The 13,806-nt window shown below is 46.4% G+C and overlaps 1 protein-coding gene across 2 annotated transcripts in view; it reads left to right on the forward strand.

Moving 5' to 3' along the window:
• TRMT61A (tRNA methyltransferase 61A) overlaps positions 1-13,806 on the forward strand; it is a 43,131-nt gene that overhangs the window by 15,536 nt on the left and 13,789 nt on the right. For both annotated transcript variants that reach the window (XM_073638604.1, XM_073638603.1), the window contains exons 3-4: positions 1,606-1,951; positions 8,558-8,824. In XM_073638604.1, coding sequence (XP_073494705.1) covers positions 1,621-1,951; positions 8,558-8,824 — 598 coding nt within the window. In that variant the 5' untranslated portion in view covers positions 1,606-1,620. The remainder of the gene's footprint in view (positions 1-1,605; positions 1,952-8,557; positions 8,825-13,806) is intronic.

The following is a 13,806-nucleotide window of genomic DNA, read 5'->3' on the forward strand; positions in this document are numbered from 1 at the left end:
TGTCATGTTTTAAGTAAAGCTGCTTTTATCTTTTGATACTTCCTGGTATTTGGCTTTGACAAAACTTTATTAACATACTTGGGTGCACATTAGATGCGTTTTTGGTGCGGAAACGCACTAAAGACGCATGTTTTTTACCTACAAATTTTCCGCTTCTAATGCAAGGCTATGGGGAAATTCTGCACATAAAACTCAGCGTAGAGAGCTTAACGTGTTTATTTGCTCCTCGCACCACAGGTCACTTTACACTGCGTCACAGAAAACGCCCAGAGGGCAGGAGATCTCTGTAGATCCCATCCACTTTGCTGGAACCGTAACACGCTGCGTTTTTCATGCAACAAAAATACACAGTGTCAAAAGCTGCCTAAGCCTAAAGGGGCTCTCCAAGGTGTACCACCCGGATTTGTTTGTCTTGGAGGTCACTACTGTTATTCCCTGCAGACATTTCTGCTTGTCACTGAATTTAACCATTTAATGGATGCTTTCACTTTAAAAGGGTTTTGCAACTTTTTGCCATTTTTTTTTTAAACCCTTTCATGACCAGTCTAAAATTTTGTTTTTGCATGTTTCTTTTTTTTCATTCTTCCATCAATATAAGCCCTATCATTGCTTGTCCTCTGCAGTTGTAGTTTTGAATGACACCATTAATTTTTCCATATAATGTATTAAAAACAGGAACAAAAATTCCAACTTGAGTAAAATGGTGGAAAAAGGAAAGAAAAACAACAACCTGCAATTCTACTTTTTTTATGTCGTTCATTGTTCTTAATGATTCTCCACGTCAGTACGATTACAGCAATACCAAACAATAACTTTAAGTGTCGCCATATTCTGAAATCCACATTTTTTTGACATTTTTCCTCCAGTGTATCTGTGCGAGGGCTTGTTTTGTTTTTTGTGTCGAGCGGTACGCCACTGTACACAGGGCTCAGCATTCAGAGCTCTGCTAGATCTGCAGCAGAGAAAACTGTGACTCTATCACAAGTTCTGCACCCAGAAAACCAAATGAAATACTTGTCTTGATATTTTTGTAATTGATTTTTTTTATTGTCTCTGATGCATCTAAAAAAGCAAAAAAAAAAAAAACAAACAAAAAACATATATTGCAAATTGCCAACATTTTGTGTACTCAGCTCCTCTGCAGTCCTACGTGTCTCTATGGTTACAGACTACAAACAAAATGAGTGTAGTCTGATTCTGCAGTCGTGTTTCCCAGCTTTATTCTCGTTCGTTTTCAACAGATGAGGGGGGGGACGGGGTTGGACGCGTGGAAGGGAATTTAGTTGTAGTCTCTTGTGGAGGCGAATTAGCCTGCATAGGAGCTGTATACCCAAAACGGCAGTAGATTATAAAACCAATATTGCTTTAAATGTTTATATTTTCAGCTACACTAGAGTGTTGCAAAAGTTATATATCCCTTTTAAAAAGCTGTCTTGGATGTGTCCGGCCATGGGAGACTTCTGAGCTGTAGGACATATCAGAGGAGCTTGTGTTCTATAGACCAAAAAATGTTGAAACGCTTTGATTATTTTTATAAAGTGTTCACTCCTCCTATATCTTTTTTTTTTTTTAATTTGTTTTGTTTTTTTTTTAAATATTTTTTAGAGTGTGCGAATCAGCATGAGTTTTGTGGAGTACAAAGAGTTTATTCAAGATGGCGACACAGCGATTGTGTTTTTGGGTCACGACTCCATGTTCCCAGTGACCATCCAACATGGAGGCCAGACACAAACTAAATACGGAGTCATCAGACATTCCACGGACTTAATAGGGAAACGGTTCGGCTCCAAGGTGATTTGCAGCAAGGGGGGCTGGGTGTACGTCCTGTACCCGACCCCGGAGTTATGGACCTTAAACCTTCCTCACCGCACGCAGATCCTGTACTCCACAGACATTTCTATGATCACTATGATGCTGGAGCTGAAGCCGGGGTCAGTGGTCTGCGAATCAGGTAACTTTATTTTCTCTGATGGGAACGGTATTTCCTAAGTGCCATTTTATTCAGTAGTGCAATGCCGGCTAGTAGAGGTAGGTGACTGGCCCAGAGGCCGGAGCCCACAGGGCCTCCTGGCTGCACCTCCGGCTCCTCCTTTGGAGCGATGTCATCGTTGCGGCAGGATACTTAATGCCGCGGCAGGATACTTAAACAATGCTGCGCCAGGCCAACTAATCAAAAGAGGAGCCGCGGGTGTCCCCGGGAAGGAGGAGGTTCGCTGGGTACCCACTGGGTCAAGGTCCGAGCTTCTCTAGTCCATAGTCATCTTGGCACCCAGACCTATTTGTCTATGACAGCAATGAGATCTCTGCTGTTGTAACCTAATTGACATGTCATTAAAAGGGGGTTTCATTACGAATCAGCCTGTTCAGGGGGTAGCAATTGCTTGACATGTTGACACGTCATCACCCTGTAATATAAAACTGAGCTGATGGCAGGTGCTGACAGCCAGGGACTGGAGGAAAATTGTAAAGGTGAGGTATATCACAGACCCGTCTATAGCCCTGATCGCTGGATGAGAGAGCTGCTACAAGAGCCGGTTCACCAGGTTTCACTTGGGTGCCTATTAATTTATATAGGCACTATTGGGAGGGTTAGTACCAGTCCTAGTGATGGTGATGGGACCATCTTTAGATGAATGGAGAGGTGGCTGCGTCTTTGTCCATTCACCTGTAAGCAAAAAAAAAAAAACTAGCGTGATTTGCTAATTTTAAAGGTGTTTAGGGTTTTTTGTCGAATTATATTTCCTTTTTTTTTTTCTCTATTTCTGGAGAACCCCTTTAAGTCACCGGCTGCAATAGAAATGTGACTGCCACATGGGGGGTGGGCGCTTGCTGGCTTGCAGTAATCAGCTGATCCCAGGCGGCTTCATTTAGAAAAGTAATCATGTAGATAGGATTACACCTTAGTTAAACTGTCGGCCGGATCGGGTGCCCGTGAAGGCTCGGATGGGGGGATCTTCTCCTCTAGCGTGCCCACCTTATAGCAGTGGCTTATGCGGTAGCTCGGTGAGCCCACCCTGCCGGTGATCAGCCCAATTGGTCTGGTTTTAGTTCACAAGGGTGTCGATCGATGGGCTCAGATGGACCTATTGAATATATATATTTTTTTTAATGCAGACCCCGAATGTTCTTCCAAAGTAACGGGCTTCTGCGCTTTACTGCACGCTGCAGTCTTTGGAAGGCTAGACGCCCCCCGCAGAGATCAGACTTTAATGATGCATCTTATTGTAAGGGGTTAAACATCTTCGGCGTTGCGACTTCCTGCGGCTTTGACATCCTGATTTGATATATCCTCACGTCTTCCCCTGTCGCCGCCATGTTGCGCCGCTGCGTATTTCATCTCGGTAATGGTCTGCCCTCCATAAGTCGCTGTGCAGGGAGCTTAGTCAGGACACGTGATGTGCGCTCGGCTCCAGGTCACAGATGGCATCTCCATGGCGGAGGAGCATCGTATTTGGAGACTCGGCTCGTCTGCTTCCAGGGTTAACCCCTTAGCTGCTGGGGCAGGGAGTGAACATGGCGGGTGATGATGGGAAATGTCAGGGGGTGTCAGTGTGACAGGCGCCTGTGTACGTGGGAAATCCTGCTGTACCCTCAGTCATCTTCTGCCTATTCTGAAACATTTTTATTTGCATCTCAAAAGTATCAAACATTTCTCCCATCTGAGGGTTTAGACCTGGTGACTGGTCCCCATTAATGTATATCATCAGTATCCGATCAGTGGAGGGTCCTACACCTGTCGCCACCACTGATCGGCTGTGAGCAGGTCCTGCCTGATGTGCACACACGGGGCAGCACAGCGCCACTCACTGCAGTGGCTGTTCTCATGTACTGCACATCAGTTCTTATGGATGGGAATGGGAGCTGAGCTGCAGTATCCCTAGTAATGGCTGATCAGTGAGGGTGCTGGCTGTCGGACACCCACCAATTGTCCTCTCCTGCTGATTGTCCTTATATGCCCGCTGGAGTCCTCTTGTACATTTACAGTTACTCTAATCTCCAGCAGAGTAATACGATTCACAGGCCAAAAGGCTGAAATCTCTTGGGCTCCAGTAGAGGACGCTTTCCTCGGTGCACAGTGATTGTACGGCGCCTCCTGTCACTCACATATCGTCCTCAGAACAAGAGACAAAGAGAACGTGACGGAGACTTGTACACAATGGAGACCCTCAGGAGGCTTTGCACAAATCATACATGCATGTGTGTGTATGTATACAGTCATGGCCGAAAGTGTTGGCACCCATGAAATTGTTCCAGAAAATGAAGTATTTCTCCCAGACAATTACTGCAATTGCAGATGTTTTGTTAAACACATGTTTATTTCCTTTGTGTGTATTGGAAAAACACAAACAAAAGGCAAATTGGACAAAATTTCACACCCCCCCCCCTTCCCCCCAAATGGTCCGGACAAAATCTTTAGCACCTTTCCAAAATTGTGGGTAAACAACTTTGTTTCAAGCAGGTGATGCTGGGTCAAACTCACCTGTGGCAAGTAACAGGTGTGGGCAATATGAAAATCACACCTGAAACCAGATGAACAGAGGAGAAATTGACTCAGTCTTTGCATTGTGTGTCTGTGTGTGCGACACTAAGCATGGAGAACAGAAAGAGGAGAAGAGAACTGTCTGAGGACTTGAGAGCCCTTATTGTAGTAAAATATCAACAGTCTCAAGGTTACCAGTCCATCTCCAGAGATCTTGATGTTGCTTTGTCCACGGTGCACAACAAAAATCAAGAAGTTTACAATCTGTGGTTCTGTTGCTAGGACGTGGACGGGAGAGAAAAATTGCTGAAAGGTTGCAACGCAGGATGGTCCAGATGGTGGATAACAGCCCCAATCAAGTTCCAAAGAAATTCAATCTGTCATGGAGGCTCAGGGTGCAGCAGTGTCAGTGCAAACTATCTGTCAACATTTGAATAAGATTAAACGCTATGGCAGGAGACCTAGGAGGACCCCCACTGCTGATACAGAGACATAAACAAGCTAGACTGCAGTTTGCCAAAATGTACATAAGACAAAATCCTTCTGGGAAAGCGTCTTGTGGACAGATGAGACCAAGCTTTTTGGTAAAGCACATCATTCCAAAAACTGAATGAGGCCTACGAAGAAAAGAACACAGTACCTACAATCAAATATGGTGGAGGTTCAAAGATGTTTTGAGGTTGTTTTGCTGCCTCTGGCACTGGGTTCCTTGACTGTGTGCAGAGTATCATGAAATCTGAAGATTACCAAAGGATTTTGGGTTGCAATGTAGTGCCCCGTGGCAGAAAGCTGGGTTTGTGTCCTAGGACATGGGTCTTCCAGCAGGACAATGACCACAAACCTACTTCAAGAAGCCCCCAGAAATGGATGGAAACAAATTCCTGGAGAGTTCTGAAGTGGCAGCAATGAGTCCAGACCTAAATCCCATTGATCACCTATTGGGAGAAGATGCCTTCACATATGAGAGACCTGGAGCAGTTTGCAAAAGAAGAGTCCAAGATTCCAGCTGAGAGGTGTAAGAAGCTTGTTGATGGTTATAGGAAGTGATTGATTGCAGTTATTTATTCCAAAGGGTGTGCAACCAAATATTAAGGTGAGGGGGCCAACAATTTTGTTCTGCCCATTTTTCTGGGGTTTTATGTGACATTTATGCCCAATTTGCCTTTTTTTCTCTGCTTTTAAGAAACAGCGGCTCTCTTAATCATGGGTTATGTCTGGTATTGCAGCATTTACTTAAAGGCGCTGAACTGCAATTTTGGATGCTGACAATGGACAAGAGCGGCGATTCTTCAGGAAAAAGGGTGTCTGATTCTTGTAATCTCGTACCCCCCCCCCCCCGAGGTATGCGGCACAGTTGTGCCGGTGACTGCTGCTAGAATTAAGTAAATTAGCCCTAACGAGACGATGGAAGCGTTTCATTAATACATCTTGGATGCTGATCATTTCTTGTTGTATCTTCTGTCTCCAGAGAGAACAGGATTGAATTCGGGATTATAATCTGATTTGTTTTTGCCTCTTTATTTTTGAGATTGATGCTGCGGCACGTAACGAATCCGTCCGCGGCCTCAGACATCACGTCTCTCCCTTATAAACGTGCTGGAATACGGCTTTTCTCTGGAGATGCTGCGGATGTTTTTGATTTGACGGAATCTGTATCATATTTAACCGTTGAGATCCCAAACTGTGCGGCGGTCTGATAGAGACCTTCAATTCCCGCACAAGGTCATTACTCTAAAATGCCAATCACCGCGCGTACCTGGAAGTCTACCAATCCTGCTGTTTAAAGGGATTGTCCTATAATGATCTTTATAATTTATCCCACATAAAATAGGTGATAAATGTATAATCACTGGGGGTCCGGTTGCTAAAACCCTCCATGATCCCAAGAATATGGCCAAAGTCCTTTGTTAATGGTTCGTTATTGAGCATGTGCGACCACTACTATAGACCGTGAATGGTGCAGTGGTCGCACATGCTCAATAACGCTCCGTTCACACATGGAATTTTGGGAGACCAGTTCTTATGACAGGAGGGGTCCCAGTGCTAATACATTTCTCATCTATCCTGTAGATAGGTGTGAGACTATCCCTTTAAAGGCTATGGATTGCTCAGACATTGAAAACATAATTTAGTGGTGACCTTCGCCTTTAGTTAATCCTTTATCCATTTTCAGGCCCATTGATATGCAGGTGAAGCCAGATCCAAGTGTCAGGTTTTTCTCTAGTGGGAGTGTCTCTCCCAGTAATATAGGCTGAATGTGAGCTTTCTATGTCTTTCTCCCAGTAATATAGGCTGCATGTGAGCTGTCTCTTTCAGTAATACAGGCCGAATGTCACTCTGTTTGGGTCTATTCAACAAAGATTTTACACCAGAAAAGTGTCATAAAAGCTTTGAAAGGCAGAAAAATTTAGCGCAACGCAGAGTTGCTCAAAAATATTGTGACTGTTGCCGTTTTAACGCAGTGCACTGCTTCAGTTTTCATGAATCGGCCGCTGTGTCTCCCTTTCAGTAATATAGGCTGAATATGAGCTGTGTGTGTCTCGTTCAGTAATATAGGCTGGATGTGAGTACTGTGTGTCTCTTTCAGTAATATAGGCTGGATGTGAGCTGTGTGTGTCTCGTTCAGTAATATAGGCTGGATGTGAGTACTGTGTGTCTCTTTCAGTAATATAGGCTGGATGTGAGTACTGTGTGTCTCACTCAGTAATATAGGCTGGATGTGAGTACTGTGTGTCTCGCTCAGTAATATAGGCTGGATGTGAGTACTGTGTGTCTCGTTCAGTAATATAGGCTGGATGTGAGTACTGTGTGTCTCGTTCAGTAATATAGGCTGGATGTGAGTACTGTGTGTCTCGCTCAGTAATATAGGCTGGATGTGAGTACTGTGTGTCTCTCAGTAATGTAGGCTGGATGTGAGTACTTTGTGTCTCTCTCAGTAATGTAGGCTGGATGTGAGTACTGTGTGTCTCGCTCAGTAATATAGGCTGGATGTGAGTACTGTGTGTCTCTCAGTAATGTAGGCTGGATGTGAGTACTGTGTGTCTCTCAGTAATATAGGCTGGATGTGAGTACTGTGTGTATCGCTCCGTAATATAGGCTGGATGTGAGTACTGTGTGTCTCTCAGTAATGTAGGCTGGATGTGAGTACTTTGTGTCTCTCTCAGTAATGTAGGCTGGATGTGAGTACTGTGTGTCTCGCTCAGTAATCTAGGCTGGATGTGAGTACTTTGTGTCTCAGTAATGTAGGCTGGATGTGAGTATTGTGCGTCTCTCTCAGTAATGTAGGCTGGATGTGAGTACTGTGTGTCTCTCTCAGTGATATAGGCTGGATGTGAGTACTGTGTGTCTCTCTCAGTGATATAGGCTGGATGTGAGTACTGTGTGTCTCTCTCAGTGATATAGGCTGGATGTGAGTACTGTGTGTCTCTCTCAGTAATATAGGCTGGATGTGAGTACTGTGTGTCTCTCTCAGTAATATAGGCTGGATGTGAGTACTGTGTGTCTCTCTCCGTAATATAGGCTGGATGTGAGTACTGTGTGTCTCTCTCCGTAATATAGGCTGGATGTGAGTACTGTGTGTCTCTCTGTGATATAGGCTGGATGTGAGTACTGTGTGTCTCTCTCCGTAATATAGGCTGGATGTGAGTACTGTGTGTCTCTCTCCGTAATATAGGCTGGATGTGAGTACTGGGTGTATCCTGCTTATATTTACTCCATGTGTTTTCCTCTTTTTCTACAGCCTGTTTTTCTCTTCCCTCCCTTAGATTGTAGATGGTGCCCCCCCCACCTACACAGAGATCTGTGTACAACCCTCTTACCTTCTGCTATCTCTAACACTGAGAGAAGAGGAGGAGAATAGAAAGAGCGGTTGGATTTGAAGCATTTTTGCAAGCCCCGATGGCTGTTCTTTAGTTTGAGTTTAATGGGAATGTTTCTATTCATTGACTGCACACACAAATGTGAGAGAAGTCGAAGGGCGCTGTGTCTATATATGATATTATACCATTTCTTTATTTTTATACTTCTTTGCTTTTTGGGTTCCTGGAGCCCCCATTTACCCCCTGTTTGTTTCTTTAGGTACAGGCAGTGGTTCTCTTTCCCATGCCATCATCCGCACCGTGGCCCCCACCGGACACCTTTACACGGTGGAGTTCCACCAGCAGAGAGCGGAGAAAGCTATGGAGGAATTCCGCCAACATAAAGTGGATCATCTGGTGACTGTGAAGAACCAGGATGTATGCAAGAATGGATTTGGGGTGTCTCACGTCGCGGATGCTGTCTTTTTGGACATTCCATCCCCCTGGGAGGCTATTGGTCATGCCAAGGATGCTTTGAAGATGGAAGGTAAGTCTCACCATGTTTTTCTAGCAGATTTCTCTCCCAGTCCCCCGTGATCAGTTCTCCGTTCCTTGTCGGGCCATTTATTTAATGACTTCGGCGAACCCGAGTCCACCAGCACAGGAGGCGCTATGAAATGGGGCTTTCCTGTCTGGTTTAAAGGGGTTTAACCAAACTAAAAAACAATGCTTTTTATAGATCCACTTTTAGCCTCCAAAGCTCCAGCACTGCCCCTCCGACAGTCTCCCCCGACCAAAGGTGGTGATGTCATGGTCACCAATCAAAAGAATCTGCAGTGACCTCAGCGGTCAGGTGACTGGTGGTCATGACATCATCACTTCTGGCCTAAGCGCCAGAACTTGAATATAGCCGCCTTTTACCCCCTCTTTGACTTCCAACATTCTTGTAAGGTGCAGATGTATGGAGCGGGATCAAGAGCTGAGCCCGCTCCTTACACGAAGGGCGCTTGGCCGTTTTATGCAGCTGACACCTGCCTCTAACAGCAGCGATCAGAGCTAGCTCCGATCACGGCTGTTTAACCACTTCAGTGCCACTGTCAATCTCTGACACTGTGGTTTCCTGGTGGTGAGACGCTTAGGCACACGGAGGTGAAGCAAAATACGGCTCCTCAATAATCCGCACGCCCGGCGGCCGCACATCGCTGCTAATGATTATTGCACTATGACCCCCAGCAAATGGAGAGAGGATAACTGAGTCCGCTGTTCTCTAATAAACCTCCGGCCACATTTATCTCCTGCCTCCCGGTAATTACACCCTGCAACGTTTGAGGGGTTTATTAATAGGCCGACGCTTATGGAGCCGCTTCGTCTTCGTCCTCACGTCTCCGCAAACGAGCTTACTCCTTGTATAATGAAAAGATGCAACGTTTTCCTGTATAATCCCTGTATTTATTAATGATGGCAATCGGAGATCTTAAAAGCTGCAAGGATCCAATACAGAAAATATATTGGGAAAATGTGTATTTTTGTATTTTCTCGGCCTCTGGTGTAACACCGATGACTTTTATTTACCATTACAGGGGTCTTTCCATCTTGTAAAGCGATGACCATATTGTTGTGGCCCCTTTAAATCCTTCCCCCGATCAGCGTTGCATCATTTTATGATCAGAGGGGGTCCGATCTGAGAATGAAGGGGCTGCAGAGCACTTTTACCTAGACAGCAGCGCTCAGGGCCACCAAAATTGCTCTGCAGCCCCTACATTTCCTAGTCGGACCCCCTCTGATAAGGGGTGATGGCACATTGCCGGATTATGCCATCTTTAATAAGATGATCATACCCCTTTAATTCTTGTGACACCCTCATTTCGCCCCTAGAGACATAGAAGCGCTTGCTCAAACGCTTCTGCGCAGGACTGATCCTGTGCTACCGCAGTATTATACTCCAGAGCTGCATTCACAGTTCTACTAATTGCAGTCGGAAACGGTCACCAAGCTTGAAACATCGCTTAGCAGTTGCTAATTTCATGGCCCATTTGAACCAGGTTGATAATGCAAATCACCAGAGGAATTTCTGCACAGGCAGGAAAGCTGAGAGATTTCAGCTCTGAAGGCCGCAGATTTATGAATAGGGACGATGGTTGTTTTCAGGTGCCCAGAGAGCGCTGCTGTGAAGGGAACGCAGTTTTGAATCAGCTCGGGATTAAGGAAGGTCTCATAAAGTGATGTTGTTTTCTAGCGACGTGCAATTGCTTGTTAAGATGGGAGTACCCCTTTAAAGGACCCATTGGCCCTTCGGTGGTCTTCTATTTACCGCTTTATCCCAAATTAATCCATGTTGATGGGGAGTGATCAAATATATTCCACTAATGGCTTCCATCTGCCGGGCTGGAAATGGAAAACCAGATTACGCTGCTCGGATTTGGGGCATTTCTCGTCTTAATCGCGGGCAGGGTCCGCTCTGTACGACGGGCCGGGGTCTCGCACATTTGGTTATCCAGGATTTTGCAGCGTCTTCTCTTTTTCTGCTCGTCGTCCCAATCATGCGCCATGTTCCTCGCTCAGACTACCTGCGGATTTGTTTTCCTCCGCAGCTGATTTACCTGCACCAGGAGGCTTAGGATGAGCAGGGCTGGAGGTAGCACCCAGTTAGGGCAGGGCTGCATTAAGTGGGTTATTCACTATTTTATAAATGTACTCAAGCTGGTCTTTTATTAAGACAGCTACCCACCCCCCGCCGGTCCTCCACACTGGTCTCCTTGCTTCCTCTTCCAGCCATCACTTGCTGATTGGCTGCAGTGCCACATACTGTATGGGCCGGCGGGGGACATGGCAAAGTGGTGTGGTGGGTTTTTTACTTTTAGGACCATCTTGGGTCGTGGACCACCCCCTCAACTGTAGAAAATGGAATTTTGTATGAAAAATTATCCCTTTACTTCCTAAAAAATGGCCAATTTTTCATCTGTGTGTATTAAAATCCCGTCCGTATGAGGTCAGCTCGTCCGTTTTTTACATCCATTGGTTATGACGCTCCTGCCAAAAAAAATAAAACCCTGTTTATTCTACTATTTTTTTTTTTTACTTTTTTTTGCACAGGATCCATGAAAAATGAACGCCCTCTAGATGGATATTATCTGTACAGTGTTTTTTTTTTTTAATTTATTTTTTTTTCTTTATTCTATTAAATCCGCTGTTCCAGTCCCAGTTTGGCGGATTAGATTTTACTGGATCTCATCCGCACCCTGCAGGAAAAATCCACGGAGCTCCCCGGATTTCACACCTACAACTTATGCTGTGGATTTTGCATTGCAATGAAATCTGTACTGTTTTCTGAAGCTTTTGCTCCAGATTTTGCTGCTGTTTATCCTCGTCCCGTGTGAACAGATCCTAAATAGAGCAGCAGAATATCCCAGGGGAGCGCTGGCATGCAGACGGCCGTGCTCTGCCCCCCAGCCATTAGCCGAGCACGCGGCACCTCAGGGGTTACTCTGCTTTTATCACTTCTCTCTCGTGTGATTTTTGCATCTTTTTTTATGATTTTGACTCGCGGCTCTGTGGCAGCCCCCACCCGTCGCCTACACGCGGGGATCGGTGACGTGGAGGGAGCAGCTGGTCAGCCCGGCACACACGGCTCTGTCTGACGCTGGATGAGTTGTGCTCTGCGGATTTGGGGCGGTTGTAAAAGCTGAATCCAAACCTTGTTCTGCAGGATCTCAATAATAGACCCCGGTATAATGTGCTCACCTGATTATAGGGCTCGGAGCCGTCGTGGGCAGACGCCGTCCCATGCACCATTTTTTCTTTTTATTATAATGTGACCTTTAGGATCCCTGTGTTTTATTAACCCGTTTGCTGGAATATTTTTGATTACAGTATTTTGCATCCAGCCTGCAAATTTAAAGGGATTTTTCAGTTTTTTTCAGCAATGCTCAACTGCTGTGAAATTAGAGGTTACTCTTATATTGTATTTGGATTTTATAAGGTGATGGCATATCCTTTCCACTTTTTATGAGCAGAGAGGTGGTGGGGGAGGTGCAACCTCCAGAAACCCCCTACTCATCCTGAAAATAAAGGGACTACTGTATTTAACTGACAGCGTCACATAGGAGGTGGGGTAGGGCGCCCAGCTGCGGTTCCCCTTTGCGGCGGGGGAGGTGCTCGCTCCAGCTGCGGTTCCCCTTTTGCAGCGGGGGAGGGGCTCGTCCGGCTGCACTTCCCCTTTTGCGGCGGGGGAGGGGCTCGCCCGGCTGCGCTTCCCCTTTTGCGGCGGGGGAGGGGCTCGCCCGGCTGCGCTTCCCCTTTTGCGGCGGGGGAGGGGCTCGCCCGGCTGCGCTTCCCCTTTTGCGGCGGGGGAGGGGCTCGCCCGGCTGCGCTTCCCCTTTTGCGGTGGGGGAGGGGCTCGCCCGGCTGCGCTTCCCCTTTTGCGGCGGGGGAGGGGCTCGCCCGGCTGCGCTTCCCCTTTTGCGGCGGAGGAGGGGCTCACCCGGCTGCCCTTCCCCTTTTGCGGCGGAGGAGGGGCTCGCCCGGCTGCGCTTCCCCGAACCAAGTATGTATATTGTTCTTAATAAGGGGAAGGATGAGACCCGCAGGCGACGCTGATCTCTGTATCGGTCAAAATGGAGGTCACTAATTTTTTTTGTATAACCTGCTGATAATTCGCCTGTAAAGTGTGAAGTCGTTTTTGCAGAATGTGTCCGTTCAGGGGATTAAGCCGTTAGCGGGATAAGTGATCTGTTCGCAGCAGGCGGGATCCTCACGTCACCGGCATATGCCGCACTCCTTCACCTTCTCATCCTTTTAACCCCTTGCTCAGAATCACGGCTCATTCATCGTCTTCGTTGATGAGATTCTGCTTCAGTCTGGAATTGATAATTCACCCACCGGCCCTTCTCTGTGGCCATTGGTGAGATTCCTACAGGCAGGGATTGTAAAGGGCGGCTGATGAGCAGAGCTAAGCCTGCACAGTAATAGACTAATCTGCTCCCTTCCCCCTGATGAGCTTTTATCACTGGGAGAAGCAGACGCTCCATATACCTTACCTGCCAGCCAATCAGATCTTACACATCAGTCCTCCATTTTTGGCATATAGATGGGGGGTCCTGAACGTGATGCCCCCTCTTTCTCCACATCAGCCAATAGTGCACGGATAGGAAGAGTTCTGCAGTTGAAAAGTTGTCCAATATTTTTTTCACAAATAGCTTACAATAGTATTATTATTTATTATTATAGTGTCATTTATTCCATGGCGCTTTACATGTGAAAAAGGGGTATACATAATACAAAACAAGTACAATAATCATAAACCATAGAAGTCACCAACTGGTGCAGAAGGAGCGAGGACCCTGCCCGCGAGGGCTCACAATCTACAAGTGAAGGGTGAGGATACAGTAGGTGAGGGTAGAGCTGGTCGTACAGTGGTATGGTGGAGCGAGGGTTACTGCAGGTTGTAGGCTTGTCGGAAGAGTTGGGTCTTCAGGTTCCTTTTGAAGGTTTCCACGGTAGGCGAGAATCTGATGTGTTGGGGTAGAGAGT

This window comes from Phyllobates terribilis, unplaced genomic scaffold, assembly GCF_046119375.1.
Source record: "Phyllobates terribilis strain yellow unplaced genomic scaffold, ASM4611937v1 Scaffold_7__3_contigs__length_470593459, whole genome shotgun sequence".
NCBI lineage: Eukaryota > Metazoa > Chordata > Amphibia > Anura > Dendrobatidae > Phyllobates > Phyllobates terribilis.